The sequence below is a fragment of the Solanum dulcamara genome, chromosome 2, assembly GCF_947179165.1.
Source record: "Solanum dulcamara chromosome 2, daSolDulc1.2, whole genome shotgun sequence".
In the NCBI taxonomy this organism is placed as follows: Eukaryota; Viridiplantae; Streptophyta; class Magnoliopsida; order Solanales; family Solanaceae; genus Solanum; species Solanum dulcamara.
Window position 1 is genome coordinate 557,480 of NC_077238.1, and position 21,091 is coordinate 578,570.

At 30.4% G+C, this 21,091-nt stretch overlaps 2 protein-coding genes across 3 annotated transcripts; both read left to right on the forward strand.

The window, feature by feature from the left end:
* Positions 1–93: 93 nt before the first annotated feature.
* LOC129879858 (homeobox-leucine zipper protein HOX3) lies at positions 94–2,667 on the forward strand. The gene is made up of 4 exons (XM_055953586.1): positions 94–184; positions 609–841; positions 987–1,066; positions 2,406–2,667. The coding sequence occupies exons 1-4, from the start codon at positions 94–96 to the stop codon at positions 2,641–2,643; spliced, it is 642 nt and encodes a 213-aa protein (XP_055809561.1). The 3' UTR covers positions 2,644–2,667.
* Positions 2,668–9,988: 7,321 nt separating this feature from the next.
* On the forward strand, positions 9,989–13,774 carry LOC129879859 (auxin efflux carrier component 3-like). 2 transcript variants are annotated; one of them, XM_055953587.1, is made up of 6 exons: positions 9,989–11,440; positions 11,583–11,892; positions 12,005–12,090; positions 12,586–12,743; positions 12,937–13,013; positions 13,136–13,774. In XM_055953587.1, the coding sequence occupies exons 1-6, from the start codon at positions 10,177–10,179 to the stop codon at positions 13,200–13,202; spliced, it is 1,962 nt and encodes a 653-aa protein (XP_055809562.1). In that variant the 5' UTR covers positions 9,989–10,176; the 3' UTR covers positions 13,203–13,774. The 2 variants fall into 2 exon arrangements, with proteins under 2 accessions (XP_055809562.1, XP_055809563.1); XM_055953588.1 differs by having other exon boundaries at positions 11,598–11,892.
* Positions 13,775–21,091: the final 7,317 nt, after the last annotated feature.

Here is a 21,091-nt window from a genome sequence, read left to right on the forward strand (position 1 = left end):
TATACTTTATTCTCTTGTCTGAAAAGAAAGAAAAAAAAAATACAAACTCTTTGCCTTCTTCTTAGATTTTTTTCAGCTTATTAAATTAATAAAATGGAGAGTATGCCAGAAAGTTCAACTTGTTTAGAGTTAACCATATCTATTCCTGGTTCTTCCTCTAATTCTTCGTCTTTCCCTTCTTCTGGTAAGTTTAATTAATTATTTATCAGTTTTTGAGTTTATCTATATCACTAGAGAATTTCTTTAATTTTCCAAAAGCTAAATTGTATATATAATTTTTTTTTGGCCCCTTTTATGATAGAGGATTTAATTTCGTTACGTACATGACATTTTCAATTTCCATCCCCTTTTCTTCAACAAAAAAAAAAGTGACAAAACCTGACATTTCACTATTAGCGTGGGCACGCAGATGCAATTAATTTTAAATTTAAATTTTGAGTCCCATTGACCACCGTTTCATCATCGATCGTAGCTTTGTCTTGGTATAAAGGTTAGGGTTTCTTGCATGGTGTATACTCTCTTTGTGATGAGTTACTTTTAATTTTATTGATCTTTCCCTATTTGGAATTGTGTTCATGTGTTGATTATTTTTGTTTTAATTGATGAAGGTGAAGGTGGTGGTGGTTATAATATGATGAGAGAGTTGGATATAAATCAAGTACCTTCAAGTGGAAATATAAATGAAGAAGACGTTAGCATGGGGAAGGAAAAAGAGGAAGAAGAAAGCTCTAATATTAATATTAATATTAGTGGGGCAGCTCCAAGGAAAAAACTCCGTTTAACAAAACAACAATCTTTTCTTCTTGAAGAAAGCTTCAGACAAAATCACACTTTGAATCCAGTAAGTATTAACACATCACCTTCTTCATTTATATTACTAGTATTTTCTATTTTGTCCAGTCAAACGGCATCACATTATTTATTGTTTTTTTTCTTTCATTTGACCATTCTTTTATCTCTATTATAATGTTAATTAATAAATGCAGAAACAAAAGGAAGCTTTAGCCATGCAATTAAATTTAAAGGCAAGGCAAGTGGAGGTTTGGTTTCAAAACCGTAGAGCAAGGTACCTTTACATATATATACATTTTTTCTATATTATGATTATTTAATTAGTACGTATTACTCTGATCTCTTGTCCTTTTTATCAGTTAAAGTCAAAATTTTGACACTTTAAAAACCAAATGAAAAGACATTAATCTTAGTTTTCCAGTTCTTTATACGTTACTAGTCTTCCAAGAAGACATTAGTAGTCAAATATAATACTCATTAAAATTAAAATCAACAAACAGTATAAATGCGTCAAAGCTTTGAACAACCTAATCGCAAATGCATGTGTTGGTAATTGAGAAGAAATAATTAATGGTGAGGATAGGGAGAAATTGCACTAATTTATTTTTCTTTAAATTTATAACTAAAATTAAATTTATTATAAATATAGTAAATTACTAATTAATTAGTAATGAGAGGTAGAAAGAATAATACAGTAAGAAAAAGTGGGTGGTATAAATAACAAGGATCAGATTCTATCATATTGTTCTTCTTGTTGATCTGAGAATAGAAAGCGATATTTCATTCTCTATAATGCAAATATCTGAATAAACTTTTAACAACCAAAATTAAATTAAGCCCCACACCCTAAAAGCCATGTGGTTTTACTTTTTGGTGTACTTCTGGGGTTGGGGGTTGGGGAGGCTATAAAGTTCTTGTCCTTTTTATTATTATTGTTTTCTATTGAGATTCGACTAAATTTGAATTCACGAATAATGATAAAATATTTATTCAAAGTTTAAATATGACATTTCTAATTAACGATAGAAAAATATTTATCACTCACCACAACTTTAGTTGATAAGGCGATAATAAAGTTCAAAGGGTAAATTAAATACAACTAAAATAATGTAGGTAAATACGGGGCAGAAACGAAGGTTCTAGTCCATGAGTAGAATTTGCGACTTTTTTTTTAATGTTAAAAGAGTAGAATATGGTTTCAAAGTCACAATGCACGTATTATTGTTGCAGATTATTGTTGCAGAGGTTTATTGGGGTCAGATGAGCGGAAGTTACTCAATTTTGAATAGATTATTTATATCTGAAGAGTATTTCTTAACAAAATAGTATATCTTAGATTCTTTTGTAATAGTGAATTCATATTCTCGAAATTCTGGATACGCCTCTGCAGTACTTAGAATAGTCTATGGGTCAATTTGAGCATTTAAATTAGAGCAACTTTTTCAGGTGTTAGCCATAATGCACGTGCATTTATTTAAAGTTACGTTAGACGAAAGGTTCAATGCATAATTAATTCCTTCTGTTTCAGACGTGCAAAAAGTGCATATTTACTATAAGAATTTTAATTAGTTGAGCATAAATTAAACTCATTAATTATATTTGTGTTAAAACAGGAGCAAGCTGAAGCAAACAGAGATGGAATGTGAGTACTTAAAGAGATGGTTTGGTTCATTGACTGAACAAAATCGAAGACTTAAAAAAGAAGTTGAGGAACTAAGAGCCATGAAAGTAGGTCCACCAACGGTGTTATCACCCCACACGTGCCAGCCCCTACCGGCATCCACCCTCACCATGTGCCCTCAATGTGAACGCATCACCGCGACTAATGTCAGAGACGAATCTAAAATTTAAGATTAATTTGTAGGTTCGAAGTGGAAATATGTTGTACATATATATTTATTAAGTTTTTTTTCTTTTCCATATGTATTCAAAAACAATAGTTTTAGTGATTTCAATTAAATATATCTTTGGGGATTTCTTCTTATTTCGTTAGTTCTATTAGCTAGCTAGTGTTGCCTTTTATCTAAGCTTTTTTCCATGCATTGGCTTTTCCATCGTAGATGATTCAGTCTCATCCGATGCCACTAAGTGATTATTGAGAATTACAACATGCTTTTGTTAATTTTTTTTTTGTATTCAATACGTATCGCAAAGAAAATCATATATCCACCATAATTGTAGATAGAGAATATGGATTCAGAATTTGAACATAATGAATTCAAATTCATAATTCTATGACCACATCTTCAAAAATTAATTATTTGTACTTATTTGGTGACGCATATATATGATCTAGGTTAAATTAAATTGTACGTTCATGATCAGTTCATGTAATCTGCTTCTATTTGCTAAGTAAGTTATTAAATTTGAATAAATCTGCATATGATTTTGAAGTTAAAATTATAATCCTACTGCCCCTAATTGGAGACAAGGATGGCCCTACAAATGGCACCAATAACCCAAACTTGTCTAATAAAGTGGCATGGCAATATTTTCAGCCCGACAGGGGACACCCTTCCGCAGCAATTGTTAGTCAGCCTCCTTCATAATTATGTTGCACTAATGACTAATGATGATCAAGACAAATAGTAATAATAACAGGTCGAACAATAATTAACCATGTTGATATATGTGGTGGCAAAGTTGCTGTAGCTTTATACATGGTACTGAATATGTTTAACTAAATTTGGTGTACCACACAGATTGATTATCGAATGTACAACTAGAAAATGCTAAGGATTTGACTTGGATCAATATATATAATTAAGAGCCTAATGATGGTTTTAGATTTTGTTGTTTTCTCATATTTATATGCATGTACGTCTTAGATTATTTTGCATGTATTATGTTTTCTTCCGTCAATTAACTTTTCTTAAACGCATACAGAAAATCGTAAACAAATCCATTGGTATTTAATTTGTTTGTGAATTGGAAAAGTCATATAGAGTATAAACAAATTGTCAGTACATGCAATTTTTTTGGGTTATCAAAGAGCCAACTTTCGCATTATGCGTAATGTAACATTGTTGTTTGCCTGGATACTTTTTAGTTATTATATCGAAATATTATTATAGAAAATATATAATATAACATAATATGAATTTTGTTATAAAAAAAATATAATTGTTATAGTGAAATATTATAGAAGATAATCATTATAGAGATAATACAAACCGTCCATACTGATTTAGTCTTTATGTGTTATATACAGTTGCAATTTGCAAATATAATGGAGCCAACTGCCAAGTTTAGGAAGGTTTTTGTGGCCCAAGTTGGGCCCAAAGTTCCTCAACTTGGGCCAAGCCCAGACGCACATGTGATGAACTTGGTGAAAATCTCATTTTTATGGTGACGAAAAATGAACAGAAAGTAATAAGATATTCTAGTATGAAAAGCTTTTATACTCCTCGAATAATCAATAAGTACGAGAGGATTTTGGTTTTGTGAAAAGGCTCAAATATGTTATCGAACTTTGAGAAAAGACTCATTTATGTCATTCGTTAAAAGTTTGGTTCATCTATGTCATTGCCGTTTGAGAAAAGACTCATCTATGTCATTATTTTTTAACTCCGATTTTGCAAAACCACCCAAACAACTTTTAACACTTTTTTATTGGAATTTTGAATCAAATGTACTCTTTTTGCTTATCCTTCTTCAAAACACCAAGAACACATGAAGAACACCAAAAACTCCAAATTTTCAACTTTTTCAATTTTTCACGAAATCACCTCAAATTTTAATAGTAGCATTCCTCCGAGCTAGATATCAAAACTCAATATCTTTTGAGCTCGAATTCAACTTAACCCGACAAGACATTTAAAATTTCTTCAAAGTTTCAAAACTTTAACCCTTTTTAATGGTGGAATTTTCACCACAAATCCAAATTACTTGAAATTTTAAACATAGACTCAAATAACACTATGTTAAAGTTTAGTATGCCTATGTTTAAATTTTCAAGTGATTTGGAATTGTGGAAAAATTCTATCATAAAAGGAGGTTAAAGTTTTGAAACTTTGAAGAAATTTTAAATGCGTCTTGTTGGGTTACGTTGAATTCAAACTTAAAAGATATCGAGTTTTGATATCTAGTTCAGAGGAATGCTATTATTAAAATTTGAGGTGATTTCGTGAAAAATTGAAAAAGTTGGAAATTTGGAGTTTTTGGTGTTTTGAAGAAGGAGAAGCAAAAATAGTACATTTGATTCAAAACTCCAATAGAAAAGTGTTAAAAGTTGTTTGTGTGGTTTTGTAAAATCGGAATTAAAAAATAATGGCATAGATGAGCCTTTTCTCAAAAAGCAATGGCATAGATGAGCCAAACTTTTAACGGATGACATAAATAAGTCTTTTTGCAAAGTTCAATGACATATTTGAGCCTTTTCCTTTGTTTTATTTACTACTTCCCTATCTCCTTTTTATGTGGCACATTTTATTTTTAATAGGATGATTTATTTCAATAACATATTCAGTGGAATTCCACGAAGTGGAGTCTGGAGAAGGTAGAGTGTACGCAGAGCTTACCACTACTTCGTAAAGGTAGAGAGACTTTTTTCGAAAGACTCTCGACTCAAGTTTATCAAACTCAAGTAAGAGAAGAAGAAAACAATAGAGAAACCATATCGGCTAAAAAGAAAAGTAATGTAAAGTCTGCAAGAAAAAATAATCCAATAGCAAAATAATGTGATAATCGAAAAACAATAACAATACAACTATAGTAGTACGACTAGTCCTATTATATACCCTAAACCGTCACAAAACAATACAACTCTCTTCCCTTACTAGTATTTTACCCTAATACGCGATTTCACTCATTTCTATATATCTAAAATCATGTCTTCGATAATATGAAGTTGTGCCATATCGATATGAACTAATTAACTACGTCAGAATCGTGATAATATAAACAAAGGAGTACATGAGCCAAACCATCAAAACCAATAGTCTGTCGTGTTTGTCTTATTTTTATAATATATGGTTACTTGCACCTTCTGTTAAATGCAATCATATTTAGTTTCCGATTTCTATAGTTACTCATTTTTGTAGATACGTTAGACTTTGTTGCATAATTTTCTTGGTCTTTTAACTATAACAACAAATTTAGTGTAATTTCATAATTAAGTGGAATCTGTGGAGGGTGGAGTGTAAAATTGTTTTATTCAAATCACCTCAAGAAAACACATAAATTTGAACTTAAAGCACTTCCTTTCCTTTATGATTATAATATGATCAACATTCTATCTTCCTTTTTGCTCTTTTTCCTTCTTTTCTCACTTTCCTCTTTCATATTCATCTTCTACACATGGTACTAGCAAAAAAAATCCATGTATTTTGAGACTGATTAATTAATTTCATGAGAGAGGGAAAGTTGGGAAAAGAAGGAATAGATCAAAAAGGAAAGAAAACGGTAGTGATAATTTTTCAATTATAGACATTAGAAAATGGCTATTTTTATAAATATTTCCCGAGAAAAAGTGAGCTGGGCTTTTCATTTTTGCTACAGGCCTCAACTAGCAAGCTGGATATAAATCTTGCTAAGGCCCAATCCATTTCCAATGGAAAGGCTAATAATCACTTTCTATGCCATGTTATAAATCTCATAGATGTATGCATATAATAATGTAGCAATTTAATGGTAAAAACAAGTATCCTATTTTTCTAGTAAACTGACATTAATGCAAAGACATAATCTTTGACTCTGGGGTGCATTTTACATTTTCACAATTTTTGACATGCATACCATCTCTAGAAATTCATGTACACTTGGCGAAATGTAAGATACATTGAAAGAAAAAGATCTACAGATATTGCCTGTTAGTTCATAGAGATGCACCCGTTAGATCTCTAACGCATAAAAGTGAAGAATGCTTGTAATTTTATTTTTTATAAACTTACAAGCAAATTATGAAGAGTTAAAAAACCAATTGATCCATGATTCAATACCATTTGAGTACCTAAAAGTGTGCATCATCTAGAAGGACTTGTACTGGTGGGGACGGGTAGGTCTAGTAGATGGTGAGTGAAAGAAAGAGCATGAGAATGTGGGTGGTGGGCCAAGTCCAATGGGCCAAATAAGCCCACTTCTTTTGACTTGCACATTCAAGAGAGTGACTTCAAACCACTTCACTTGGACCATACCTTTGTCACATTTTTTCCTTTATGTACTATACCCTCACTTGCATCTCATTGTCTTTCTTCATTATCTCTTCTTCATTTTGGATCCAAAAAAAAAAAGAAAGGATCTTCAAAGACATTACATATTGCAAAAATAGATATGTACAAGTAGCTAGCTAGGAAGTTTAGTTACTTTGTGACAAGATAGGAAAGAAAAAAAAAAGGACGGGTGGGGGGGGGGGGGGGTTGGGGGTGGGGGGGAGCTTTATCAAGAAAGATTTATTAATTTGGCATTTCATATATGGATGAGAATATTCTTGTTTAATTTGGTATGTACCTCTTTTATCACTTGCCAATTGATGTCTATTCTTACTTACTCCCATTTCAATTAATGTTAAGTGGTAAATTATTATACGTCGCTAGTTAAGGTCAAGTTTAGGGGTTGGTTCGTGAATATTGAGAACTTTTCAAGTTTTGATCAGCATCACTTGGTAAACCTAATAAAAATGCTAACTAAGCTTTATTTACATGTTAAAATTTCATGATAGTCTAGACATTTTTTTGAATATTATTGTAGTAGTAGTAGTAATATTACTACAATTATATATGATTCTTGATGGTTCTAACAAACCAATATCCCCCTTTAGGTAGAAGAACCTTATATTTTTCTTTTTTGACTTGTAGTTCAATTAGAAGTTTGGTGATTGGGTGCTTATAGAAGGGGTGGTCCTCTTATGGTCAAATCATTGTCCAAAACAAACTTTATTTTAATTGGGACTTTGAGAAGAGTTGCCTATATAGTGGTGAGTGAAATTGAATTCAAGAAAAGATTGTCACCTTTTTTTTTTTGAATGAATGAACATGATAATGTTACTCAATCATGTAGGCACAAAAGTTGATTGATCTTTTAGGTACATGAGTGTGACATATGCTAGTTTTCCCACCCAAAAAAACAAAACAAAAAAAAAGAATAACTTTCTTTCAATAGTTTGTTAATATGCAAGTGATTTATTTGTAAAGAAACTTGCATAATATTGATTTTTATTACAATTTTCACCAAATTTGATGCTTGAATTGTATAATTATATACCCTGTCTCCTTTCACATGTCAAGTCATTCTTTACTCTTCTTAAGAGACAAACAGATAGTTGTAACATTAACCAAATTCTATCAAACAATAATGTACCATAGTATAATGTATATACTATTACAATGCAATGATGGTTATTATGTGTTCTGGTGTATGGATTTGTAATGGGGTAAACTTATATTATGATTTCGAAACTATTTGTCACAAGATGTTTTTCACTAAGTTATGTGACTCACTCTATTTATCGAACATATTCCTGAGTATTACGTGTAATCAATTTAATAGGATCCAGTTCATGTTCATTTACCACGTCTAAATTTTCTGTCTAGTCAACACACATACATATATATTAAAGAACTTTTTTTTTGTACTCAAGCATTGAATGTGCAACATATGCTTTTGGGGCATAATATTGATGTCTAAAATTATGTCAATCTTATGAGAAAACAACATAAACCGAGAATATTGGAATATTATATCAAGAAACTGTTCATACACAGTTGCATTTTAGGCAAGTTATGCTCTTATTTGAATATAATTCTAAAGATATAGGAATATATATGGACAAGATTATTGATGTTAGCTCTTTATCTTCAAGAAAATATTGGGCTTAAATTGAAATCTCTTTTTTAAATGTGGGTCAAAACCAAATTCCAAAATCTGTCTTAGTTGAAATACTGTATATAAGATATTATTGGACCTAAGAAAGGTCACGGACACAGACCAAGATTCACCAAAACTATAGCACGTGAAATATTATAATTAATCCCAAAAGTATATAAACAAGAAATTAATTAAAATACACCTTTCAATTCTAGATTTTGACTAAATGCTTGAATATTATTGGCTATTGTTTTTTCTAAATAAAGGCTTGATTAAATTAAATTAAAGAGGTTCAACACACAATGGGATTAATAGTTTTTGCGGAAATGAGAATAAGAAAGTTAATTAAGGAGGGTAAATATGAATAAGTTACATTTTATGAAGGTGAAGAAATTAAATTAATTAATACTTGAGAATCTGTTTTTAGCATCAGTATGGATACAGATTCTAATTAGTTAATAAGTAGTAACATGTAATTACTTAGGGCGGAATGATTTTCAAAATCTATCCATCCTTGATCAAAAATTTTAAATTTAAGCTAAAAAATTTGTTAAAAGCATTATCTTCCAAAATTAAGTTATGTACTATACAAATATAAATTTAATTGTCTCTAAATATAAATATTCGATATCGAACAAATATTGAAAGAAGAAAAAGCAGTATAACATGTTCATGAATCATGAACAAGAACCAATGTCATTTTCATCTTATACTTTAACCAATAAAAAATTGCAGCTTGAACCTGCTTCTTTTTTCACTTTGGCAACATTTTTTAATCTTTAAACATAGCAAACTTTTGACAAAAATAAACGAATAAAATGTAATAATTATGTTCTGACGGAAAGTTTGAAATTCATTTGGCCATGGTATAAGGTTCGATTTTCTACTTTTTACTAGGAGTTAATTTAAATTAAAATTCGCTTATACAACAACAACAAAAAAATTGAAAAAAGAAAACAAAATAGTGAGTAGAAAAGTTGTCCACGTCCTTACACAAACCAGGCCCATCAATAGCCACGTTACTATGTTACATGCAAACTTTCTAGCTGCTCGGAATAAGTATGATTTATTTATTTTTAATCAAATATGTGATGTTCGAGCTCTAATTATAAAAATAAAATTTTGTAGAATAAATTTAATATAATATGTGAAAATTTTAATTAATCAAGACTTCAATACAGATTTTATATGCTCAATGAAAATAAAAAGGCGCAAAAAAAAACTTGAGCTTTTTCCTTAACTCCTTTCTTTATCAATATCTAATCTCAAAAAATTCAACTGGTCCCAAAAAAAAAACTATTTTTTTCCTCTTAAAATAAGTTGCCAAGATTCAAGTCACTCACCTCACTTCCCTATATATAAATCTTCCACATTTTATACCTTCATACAATTTCACTCCTTTTTCTTCTTTCCTCTTTCTCCAAACAAAAAGAAAAAAAAAACACACTTTAATTTCTCATCAGTCCTTTTTAATCTCTCTGATATATCAGAGATTCGTCAGAATTAACTGCAATACACACTGCAGTAGTTAAATAACGGTTTTTTTCCCCATTTAGCCATTTTTTCTCAAGTTTTGCAAAAATGATCACTTGGCACGATCTGTATGTTGTGTTAACAGCAGTTGTTCCTCTTTACGTTGCTATGATTTTAGCTTATGGCTCTGTTCGTTGGTGGAAAATCTTTTCCCCTGATCAATGTTCTGGGATTAACAGATTTGTGGCTATTTTTGCAGTTCCTTTGTTGTCTTTTCACTTCATAGCCATGAACAATCCATATGAAATGAATTTCCGTTTCATCGCAGCTGATTCGTTGCAGAAAGTAATTATGTTGGTGGTTCTTTCACTATGGGCTAATTTAACTAAAAATGGTAGCCTTGAATGGAGTATTACAATTTTTTCACTTTCAACACTACCCAATACATTGGTTATGGGTATTCCTTTGTTAATTGCTATGTACGGTGAGTACTCTGGCAGTCTCATGGTACAAGTAGTCGTCTTGCAATGTATAATTTGGTACACCCTTTTGCTTTTCTTGTTCGAGTATCGCGGGGCGAAAATGCTTATAATGGAACAATTCCCAGAAACGGCTGCTTCTATTGTTTCGTTTAAAGTGGAATCTGATGTTGTTTCTCTTGATGGACATGATTTTCTTGAAACTGATGCTGAAATTGGCCAAGATGGTAAACTTCATGTTACTGTAAGGAAATCAAATGCGTCTCGGAGGTCGTTTGCTATGGACCATCGACCATCGAATCTCACCGGAGCTGAGATTTACAGTCTCAGTTCGTCGAGGAATCCGACTCCGAGAGGATCTAATTTTAACCACAATGATTTTTACTCTATGATGGGTTTTCCGGGAGGAAGATTATCTAATTTCGGTCCTGCAGATATGTACTCTGTACAATCATCTCGGGGTCCGACTCCGAGACCATCTAATTTCGAAGAAAACTGTGCTCCGGGAGGTCTAGTTCAGAGCTCCCCGAGGTTTGGGTATTTCGCGACGCAACAGCCAGCGCCGGGATCTTATCCTGCCCCGAACCCCGAAATTACTTCTACAGTGCCTAAAAATACAAAACCTCAGCAACCAAATGTACAAGCACAGAAGCAGGAAGTACAACAACAGCAGCAGCAGCAGCAGCCGCCAAATGCTAAAGGCAATAATCATGATGCTAAGGAACTTCACATGTTTGTATGGAGCTCAAGTAATTCTCCGGTGTCGGAAACCGGCGGCCTCCATGTGTTCGGCGGCAATGATTTCAGTGCTAACGAACAATCGGGTCGATCCGATGGAGCTAAAGAAATTCGTATGTTGGTTTCTGATCATCCTCAAAATGGAGATACTAAAGGTACAATTTTTCTATACTGTTTACTAATTAACCCATCCATTGAAATTAAAATATTTAGAAGATAGAATATAAATTATTATTTTAAGTGACTCCGGATGCCTAAATATTATTTTAATATGCTTTGATAATTTTATATTTGAAGCCATTTCTCAAACAGGGGAATTTGGTGGGGAGGATTTCACCTTTGGAGGTGCGAATGGTGGTGGAAAAGATGGAGACGAAGAAAAAGGCGAAAAAGAGGGTCCTGCTGGACTGACTAAATTGGGGTCTAGCTTCACATCGGAGCTACACCCCAAACCTACTGAAGGACAAGATGCTGGTATTGGTAAACAGATGCCTCCGGCGAGTGTTATGACCCGTTTGATCTTAATCATGGTTTGGCGTAAGCTTATACGTAATCCAAACACCTATTCGAGCCTCATTGGTCTGATTTGGTCTCTAATCTCGTTTAGGTAAGCTAATTATGGATTAAAAAATTAATTGCTTTCTTAACATTTTCAGTTGATTAGTGGAAAAAAGTTTAAAATTTGTCCATTAATTAATTAGGTTGTTTTATTTTTGTAGGTGGCATGTGCATATGCCCAAAATTATAGAGAAGTCAATCTCCATTCTCTCTGACGCTGGCCTTGGAATGGCTATGTTTAGCTTGGGTAAGTTCATATATATTAATTGAATTTTTAAATATAAGTAGTGTCCGATCAAAATTATTATAGTTTGCTGAACTCGTAAATAGAACTATAGTTACGTTGTATGAATTCTTGACGCTAGCATTATCAAACATTTAAAGCATTTATATTTTTCAACTATATGTTGTACCCTGCTTTCTCTATCATATGCTAACTAGTTCTAGTACGTTAAGTTTTACAATTTTGACCATCCAAAGGTAGTATTAATAGGGTAGTTATATTATCAAAATCATAGTCTTCGTGGGGTCAAGAAGAAAATGTCCTTACTTGACTTAAATCATTGGTTTGGTTACTAGTAGTTGAAATTTGATGTGAGAAGTTTCAATAGATATCTAAATTTAGAGACGGATCTAGAATCTTGATGATCAGTTTGTGGACTCAAATAACACACGACTTATACATTTGAAAGTAACGAGTTCAATTAAACTCACGAAATCCGAATTTGTTATTGTTGTGTAGGTTTGTTTATGGCTCTTCAACCAAAGATCATTGCATGTGGTAACACAGTGGCTACATTTGCAATGGCTGTGAGGTTTCTGACTGGCCCAGCAGTTATGGCTGCTGCTTCAATTGCCGTTGGCCTTCGTGGTACCCTTCTTCATGTAGCCATTGTACAGGTAAATTATCCATATACACATATATTGTTTTTGGTGGCCATGAAATGACAAATTTCTTATCTCTATTTAATGTTGCATTAAAATTGCTGGTTCAAAAATAGTTCAATATTAATAATAATAAAAAATCGTATATTCTTTTATATCTTGATATATTGACTTTTTAAGAATATATTATTGTAATTTTCCATTTTAGGCTGCATTGCCACAAGGGATTGTCCCATTTGTGTTTGCTAAGGAGTACAACGTTCATCCAGCCATTCTTAGCACTGCGTAAGTAAAATTTCACAACTTATTATATCCGATTAAATTACACTACAACTTATATAATTTAAATCTTTTTTAAAAGATCGTTACTCATGCGATAATTTGGTCCATTTTTTTCTACATTCCAGGGTTATTTTCGGGATGTTGATAGCGCTGCCAATCACATTAGTGTACTACATCATCCTTGGATTATAAGAATATATATCAAGTGAAGAGAAAGGAAAAGATATGGGAAGCAATGGCTTAATTCATGGGGATGAGAATTAATTAAAATTACCCATGAAAATTCCCAGATATTTGGAGCATAGGACAAGAAATTTGACTCAAAATTAGTTTTTGAGTCCTCCATTTGAAGAACACACATTCAAAATGTTGCAAATTTAGAAAAAGAGGAGACAAGATGGAGCAAAACACGGAAGCAAAAGGGATGATTATAATTTATAGTCTATTTTCTTCCCCATAATCATTACGCGTGTGAAGTATCAATTTGAAGAAAAAATAAATACAAAATTGTCAATTAGTAGAAATTCAAATTGATTTTGACTTTTGAATGTTAGATTGTAGTTCTACTTTTTAGTTCAACTTTTTTTTTTTGGGTTAAATTAACCACTCCTGTCGTGTGTATTTATTTACTCAGGTTATTATTGTAATAGTTTGGTTTGCTAGTTGTTTACTTCTATTGTAATTACTTATGGTACAAAAGATTTCATGTCGGTACGAATTCGAGTCGTGAAATCTATTTACAATGTTAAAATAGATTGTCGATATCATCCTTTTGGGTTGTGGCATTTCTTCGAATTATGTATGAACGCGTGTGCATTATTTGTCGTCGTTTTATGTCCAAAAAAAAATTAATTTCATGTCTTCTTCACATTGTAATGTGAAAATGATGTGTTCATAAAAAAGCCAGACATTTCACATTCGAAGTTGGATTTTTCACCTCAAAAGAAAAAAGCAGCAATATATGTCAAAAGAGTTATTTATAAAAAAAAAAAAAAAAAGGAAGAGGAAACAGTGGGTGGATCTTTGAAAGCAAAATTTATTTTATTTTTCTGCTAAGGCTACAATGGATCTTTGCATTTTGCAACTTTTTTTAATTTGGTAACAAAGCACTTTAGATGTGGGGGCTTTCATTGAGAGCAACATGAGATAACACTCATATACAAAAGAGAAAAAAGAAAGAGCAGAAAGCTGCACGAGTCAAAAGTGCTACTTACTTTTGGCTTTTGATCTCTATATTGTCGAGATAATGATTTTGAACACGAAAAGTTACGATAGGATGAATACGATTCCTGTATGTTTAATTAGAGATAGCGGTGAAAGTAGAAGTACATATACAGGCTCACTCGAATTGATCAGTTCTTAACATTTAAAATCATTGTTCTTCTAACATTCAAATAACATATAGTTGAAATTTTAACTGATTCATACTGAAATCTCGAGTTTAAGTCCTTTGAAAATAAAATAAAAATAGTAGTAGAGAGTGTTTTCTTTTTTAGGACCTTTCGCATGCAATAGAGATCCGGATCATAGAATATATATCAAACATCAAATGATAAATAAAAAGGAAAAAAAATGATAGATAATGAACAGGATGATGATACTGATGTGCCCATAATCCTACCCTACTCCTAACCCAAGCATGGGTTGTAATACAATGAACATATCACCTCAAAAGCTGTCTTACTTTTTTCATTTTCATTATGTTGAAATGTTGAAAAAGTCATACTCAGCATATTCAACTAAAAATAGTTCATGAGCTCTAAGCTATGGTGTCTTTAATTATGTCATTAGCTAGGTGTAAACTAGCATGCTAATTACATTGTGACGCTCTAATATCTTTACAGAAAGTTGATAGAGAAAGAAATAAACAGAAAAATGCATAAACAAATTAAAGAAGGCTTGAGGCATAATATTGAATCATCCAACTTCATCATATCTTATAAATATTTGTATGTATTCGATATCTATACCACAACAAACTTATAAGATACCTTCCACTTGGTCATAACTAAACGATGAATATATACATCAACATCGGATACGAGTAAATTTTTTTAATCTCTAACACGAGACTATTAGTCCACCCCCTAACTCCTTCTCAATTTTTATTTTTTATTTTGAAAATCCGTAATTATTATTCTTTGGGTGTATATTGGATAATTTACTCTTATGCAGTAACTTGTATATCACATCAGAAATTTATGCCGCATGAGATAAGCCCGTTGCAATGAATTTGACTGAAAATACATTGACAGAAAAAATCAATTCTTGATTTTTGTTATGAAATACCATGTACTACACTACTTAGATTTATATAAATTCCAAGAAAGAAATGTCACGTAGCACAACATTCTTCTCAATCTAAAAGACGTTGATTTTACGCTGTCGTATTATAAGGGAGCACATGCACTACTTTCTTTGCATTTTTTCCCCGCCCCCAAGAACTTCGATTTACTCCACAATTTATTCTTTTTTACCATGGAATACGGCGGTAAAAAAACTAAAAAGTGAGTGACGTGGCTTGAAAAAGATAGACAACGTGGGTTGTAGGGAGAGCGTAACAAAAACGTCTCTTTATCACACTCACGCAGTTGACTGGTTCGGTTTCCTATACCTCACAAAACTTTTAGGATGAAATCCTTTGGTTCTTAATTAAATTCTCTTATATTTGGCATACCGTTTTTATATATCATTTTTTTTTTGAGATGATGATATCGTGAAATGTTTATTAGCATGTACGAGCACACGTTTGACTTCGATTAATGCAAATTTATGATGATAGACGTTACAAAAAAAATAATGATTTTGAACGTTATTATATATAAACTTGAAATAATATATCATTACTAATTATTTAAAAACCTACTCTTCCTATCTGAATTTATTTATATTATTCTTTTGTTAGTTTTTTAATATTCTTTAAGAGGTCCTGTTTTTTTTTCTTTCTCTAGACTCAAATTCAAAACTCACAATCTTAGAGTAGGATATTTGAGCAACCCCTTTTGTCCAAGGGTAAATTTGAATAAGAATGATCTAAATTCTGTTTAAAATACATTTTAAAAAGTATACTCACATTAATATTACCTTTTTTTTAAATGACTTCTTACTTTGTTGATGTTATCAAGATTAGATCAAAACAGGATTGTCTTGACATCAAAAATAAAGATATCATGGTCTCGATAAGTGATACCCTAAATAACTAATTAATATTAAGCTTTTCTTCTTTTTTTCCTAGTTAGTAGTAATATTTTGGTGAAACCAAATGCTCTTTCCCCAAATGCAGAAGCACTGTCTTCAATTTTCTAGCCATTGAGCATTTGTCCTTTTTTCTCTATGATTATTTCTTTTTTCTTTTTGTTTTTTAAAAATCTCTTTAAAATTAGCCACCAAGATGACTGTTTTTGACTCAAATAAAAATAATAATAAAAAAAGGTAGGAGACATAACATTCAATGTGACTTCAACAAGTGGAATGAAACATTCATTCTTTTTTCATAATTGATAAAATAGTAAATAGTTTAGTAACCTTTTTTCTTTGATATTCGGTATTCCATCCGTCTGATATCCGCATAAAGGTTCTTGTTGAATTTGGATTCACGCCTAAAATTTTATATTGAGAAAAAATGCTAGACCAAGAACTAAAATCTGAGATTTTTAGTTAAGAATGAAAAAGCACGTTCACCACATTCATACATATTAATATCAGTTACATTGAGTATGTAGACAACCTATATTTAATCATATAATTTATTTATTTTAAAATAAAAGATCGAGAGAATCACATTGTAATAATTTTTCTTCTTACTTATATCTTAAAAAAGATAACGATACAAAGTATCTAAGTCTGTTTGGTCAGGGTGTCGAAATCAAACTGTTTGCGTATGATACTCTTACAATATTTTCTACAGTCGATCTCATCTTAAAATGAGAACATATTATTGAAAGAATCAAAAGAAGTTAATGTAATCATTTTTTTTATCATCGATCTTACTCCCTTTACTCCCTCTGTCCAATAATAGATGTCCACTATTAACTTGACACAGAAATTAAAAAGCAATAAATAATAATAGAAGTAATTTTATCAAATCACTCTTATTAAATTTAAGTCATCTAAACATTAAAAAATAAATAATAAAGATAAAATAGACAAAAATAACAAACTATTCATTGATTTTACAAAATGAATAAATATTATTGAATATTTTAAAATAATACAGTGAAAAATAAAGATGGACTAAAGAAGTAATTCTTATTACGAAATCTAGAAGGTTTAATTACACATCATTGGATAAATTTGAGAAATGGGACCCTATATTACCAACATTTTCAAATGGTCGTCAAAATTACTAAAATCTATGAATTTAGGCAGTTCAATTTGGCTTTATATATAATCTTCTAGTCAAAGAACAATTTCAAAGATTTTTCAACAGTAAATGCTAATAAAACGACATACTCCCTTCATTTTATTTACTTATCAAATATTTCTTAATTTGATTATTTTTTTATTTGTCAATTTTAACAAATTAAGAAATGATAATTTTTTTTCTTCCTATTATATTCTCAATTTTTGTTAATATTGAGTTAATGTTTTTGAAAAATATAATGAATAGATATGTTTAAACGCTATCGATTAATAGGAGTAAAATGGTAAATTCATTATACTAATCATTGTTTTTTTAATATGTGTGTTAAATTAAAATTTAAAAAGTAAAACGAAACGGAGGGGGTATTTTATTGTAGCAATTTAACTTTGTGTCAATATTATTACACCTAGCTTCTTTGAAAATGAAAGAAAAGTTTGAAAATACAAGATTTTATCATCACCATTGACCAAAATAGTTCCAATTAAAGTGACTACTCTATATAATTTGTTAGGCTTCTTTTTCCTTGTCCAAGGCTTAAAAACAATTTGAAGATAAAAAACTTTGCAATACATTTTAATTTTAAGCTTATGTTACCACATACCAAAAAAAAAATATGACTTACTTCAATTATTGTCATGTGGTCAAACTATATATTATACCATTCATTTCGATGTGCAAATATTTTACAAAGAAATAGACGTTATTAACCTATATTATAAAGTATTCCATAAAGACCATCTATGTAAATTAATAAGTTTTGGATAGCCGTCAAAAATTACGTACTATATATGTACTATAGTTAACGCATTGGCTGCAAACGCAAGCTCGTATATATGTCTATGTGTAGGTCCATGCATGTATAAAGTTATTTGAGTTGTAATTATATGTATTGTCAGTGTAAAAATATTATACTACTCTATTTGATTATCTTTATTTATTATAATAAGTAACTTGTCTTATTTTTAAGTTCACATACTAATCTCATTTAATTTGTGGATGCTTATCTATAAAATTTATAACTCATATATATATATATATATATATATATATATATTAATTATAGGCTAGGTGACTATGTCCACCCTTGGGTGACCTGATTGGATAAAAAGTTTCTTTATATTGACGAGGGATATAACTTTGCTTATTAAGTTTTGGCTGAACACGTAGATAGATCCTTGAATTTAGTTGATTTTTTTTAGGCACCTCAATTATGCCGTCTTTTTATTGAACTTCTGAATTATACATAATTTTTATATTTTAAATATTCATTGTTGACATTACATAAAATGTTTTATCACGTTTGAAGAGTGCGTGAAAAGAATTTTAATGGGCTTATGTGGAATCCTTTTTGGATGTAACGATCTTCCTTTTTAAGTTCCCTTCAAACGTGATAACACGTTTAATTGATTCCACATCAGTCTTTTACATCCCAAAATGTCATGATAAACATTAAGGGTCTATTTTTAAGTCACCCTAGTAATTGGATTTGGTGTAATTACATTGTCTGGCATGTTTGGTTAACCATGTAATTACTTGATCGACAAATAATTGGGTGTAATTGGTAAGGGGTAATTACACTTTACAATTCCAAGGAGTGACTATGAATTGGTGTAATTACAAGCTGATTACATTTTAATTTCTTCCTTTTATTTTTATTTTTATTTTTTTGTTTTGATTTATTTTTTATTAATATTTTTTAAATTCTTATTATTTTTATTATTTTAATATTTTCTAAGAATATATTTTTATTATTTAAATTTTATTTTCTTTTTATTCTCAACCTTTACTTCATGTGATTCAATGCAATTTTTCGTATTATTCTATGTTTATCATTTTTATTAGCATAATTTTTCTAGTATTTGAGTTTTTAAATTAAAGTAGAAGTCATTATTGAATAAAGTTGCAAATTTACGTTTTTTCTTTTCTTTTGAATCATATTCATTTATGTTATGTTGAAATTGACATAAGAGTAGTATTATGTTTAAAATTTTATTTTGAATTTAGAACCTATGTTATATTTTCAGTTTCATTTATTTTATAGTATTGACTTGATATTTTGTATTGCAAACCATTTAATTTTTAGTTATACTAGATAGATCATCTTTTTGTCAAATGTTTTAATAATTTTATGACATTATGTTTATAATATTAATATTTTTTTCAAGCATGCATTTCATGATGTTTAAAGAAATCTTGTATTTTTAGTTTTTATGATTAATTAATTAAAGTATACTAATTTAAAAAAATATAAATCAATTATTTTTATAATATTAGTAAGAATGTATGTTTATTAATTAATATATTTTCAAAAGACAATTTATATATTAAATATTTACTTTAATATCATTTATAAAGGTTCTTATTTGTCTAATATAAATTATAAGTTTAGATAATTAGATTTTATTTTTAAAATTTAATATAACGTTGTAATTACACTTGTGTAACCAAACAGTACAATTGTAATTACACTGTGGCAAACAAACAGGTCATCGCAATTCAAAATAAAAGAAAGAAAAAGGAAGAGGGTTGCTCCTCGTCACATAAGCTTACAAAATTCTGGAATCCATAAAACTAAAAGCAACCAAACAAAATTTAACCAGGGTCGAATATGAAGTTGCCCTTCATCACTCGAATTCTAATGTTGGGCTTGCCAACTACATCATTATTCAAGGGGGATGTAATCTTAGATGGAATATTTATAGCCTCGATGAAGAAGGTAGTTGTTTTGCACTGTTCAATCATATTTGCAAGCAAATTAGCCATAGTGTTACCTTCTTTGAATGTGTGACTGAAAGAGAAATGACCAAGTGAACTCATGGATTCAATATGTTGAATATCATCTTTGACCTGCCAAAATGGGTTTATATTGCCTTTAACCATTTGAATAATCAAGAGAGAGTCGGACACAACAGTAACTTTGTGAAAACCATGATCTAGACATCATCTAAGGCCAGTTTTTAAAGCTAGATCCTTAGCTAATTATTTGAGCAAAAACCAAAATAGGCACTAAAAGCCATAATCATTTGTCCAGCATGGTCTCTAAGAACTCCTCCACCTCCGGCACTTCCAGAATTTCCTTTACTACAACCATCCATATTCAGTTTTAGACCATTATGGTTTAATTTGGTCTCATCCATTTCACCAATTTGATTTCTAGCTTTGGTGTGATGTGATCTATGAGATGAGAGATGCTGATAATAGAAGGTGAAAGTGGAAGCTCTGGAAACTGAGAATTAATAATCAAATAGAGGAGGTTAGATTATAACCTTGATATGTTCTGGCTAATCAAATATATTTTTATCTTCTATCTTAGTATGACTGACAAATGGTTGGAGAATCTTAATAGTTTATTAGTTGATTGACTATTTGAATTTTCACTCTGTTGGTAAGGGTTCAATTCATAATCCCCCTCCTTGCCCCCAATTTTTTTTAAAATAAAAATAATACATGATTCAAGTCCACTATTCAAATGATCAAATCGAAGAAATGTATCGTGATACAATTCTTTGTTCCACAACTATAAATATAAAGTCCAATCCTTTCGAAGTGAATAAAAAAAGATAGGTTTTAAGTTATATATATCGATAGTGTATAATTAATAGTTGAAACATATATTACAAGAAGTTAGTTAATTACTCATATTATATATTTTTATTTAGTGACACTTAGGGTCTATTTGGAAAATCACCTGGTAATTGAAATTAGTGTAATTATTAGG

Bases quoted from the DNA above. Each gene is read 5' to 3' on its own strand.
- LOC129879859 (XM_055953587.1), top strand. From the start codon at position 10,177: ATGATCACTTGGCACGATCTGTATGTTGTGTTAACAGCAGTTGTTCCT. The intron at 12,091-12,585 runs GTAAGTTCATAT...ATTGTTGTGTAG, and splicing joins AATGGCTATGTTTAGCTTGG to GTTTGTTTATGGCTCTTCAA. The intron at 12,744-12,936 runs GTAAATTATCCA...TTTCCATTTTAG, and splicing joins TTCATGTAGCCATTGTACAG to GCTGCATTGCCACAAGGGAT.
- LOC129879858 (XM_055953586.1), top strand. From the start codon at position 94: ATGGAGAGTATGCCAGAAAGTTCAACTTGTTTAGAGTTAACCATATCT. The intron at 842-986 runs GTAAGTATTAAC...TAATAAATGCAG, and splicing joins AAAATCACACTTTGAATCCA to AAACAAAAGGAAGCTTTAGC. The intron at 1,067-2,405 runs GTACCTTTACAT...GTGTTAAAACAG, and splicing joins TTTCAAAACCGTAGAGCAAG to GAGCAAGCTGAAGCAAACAG.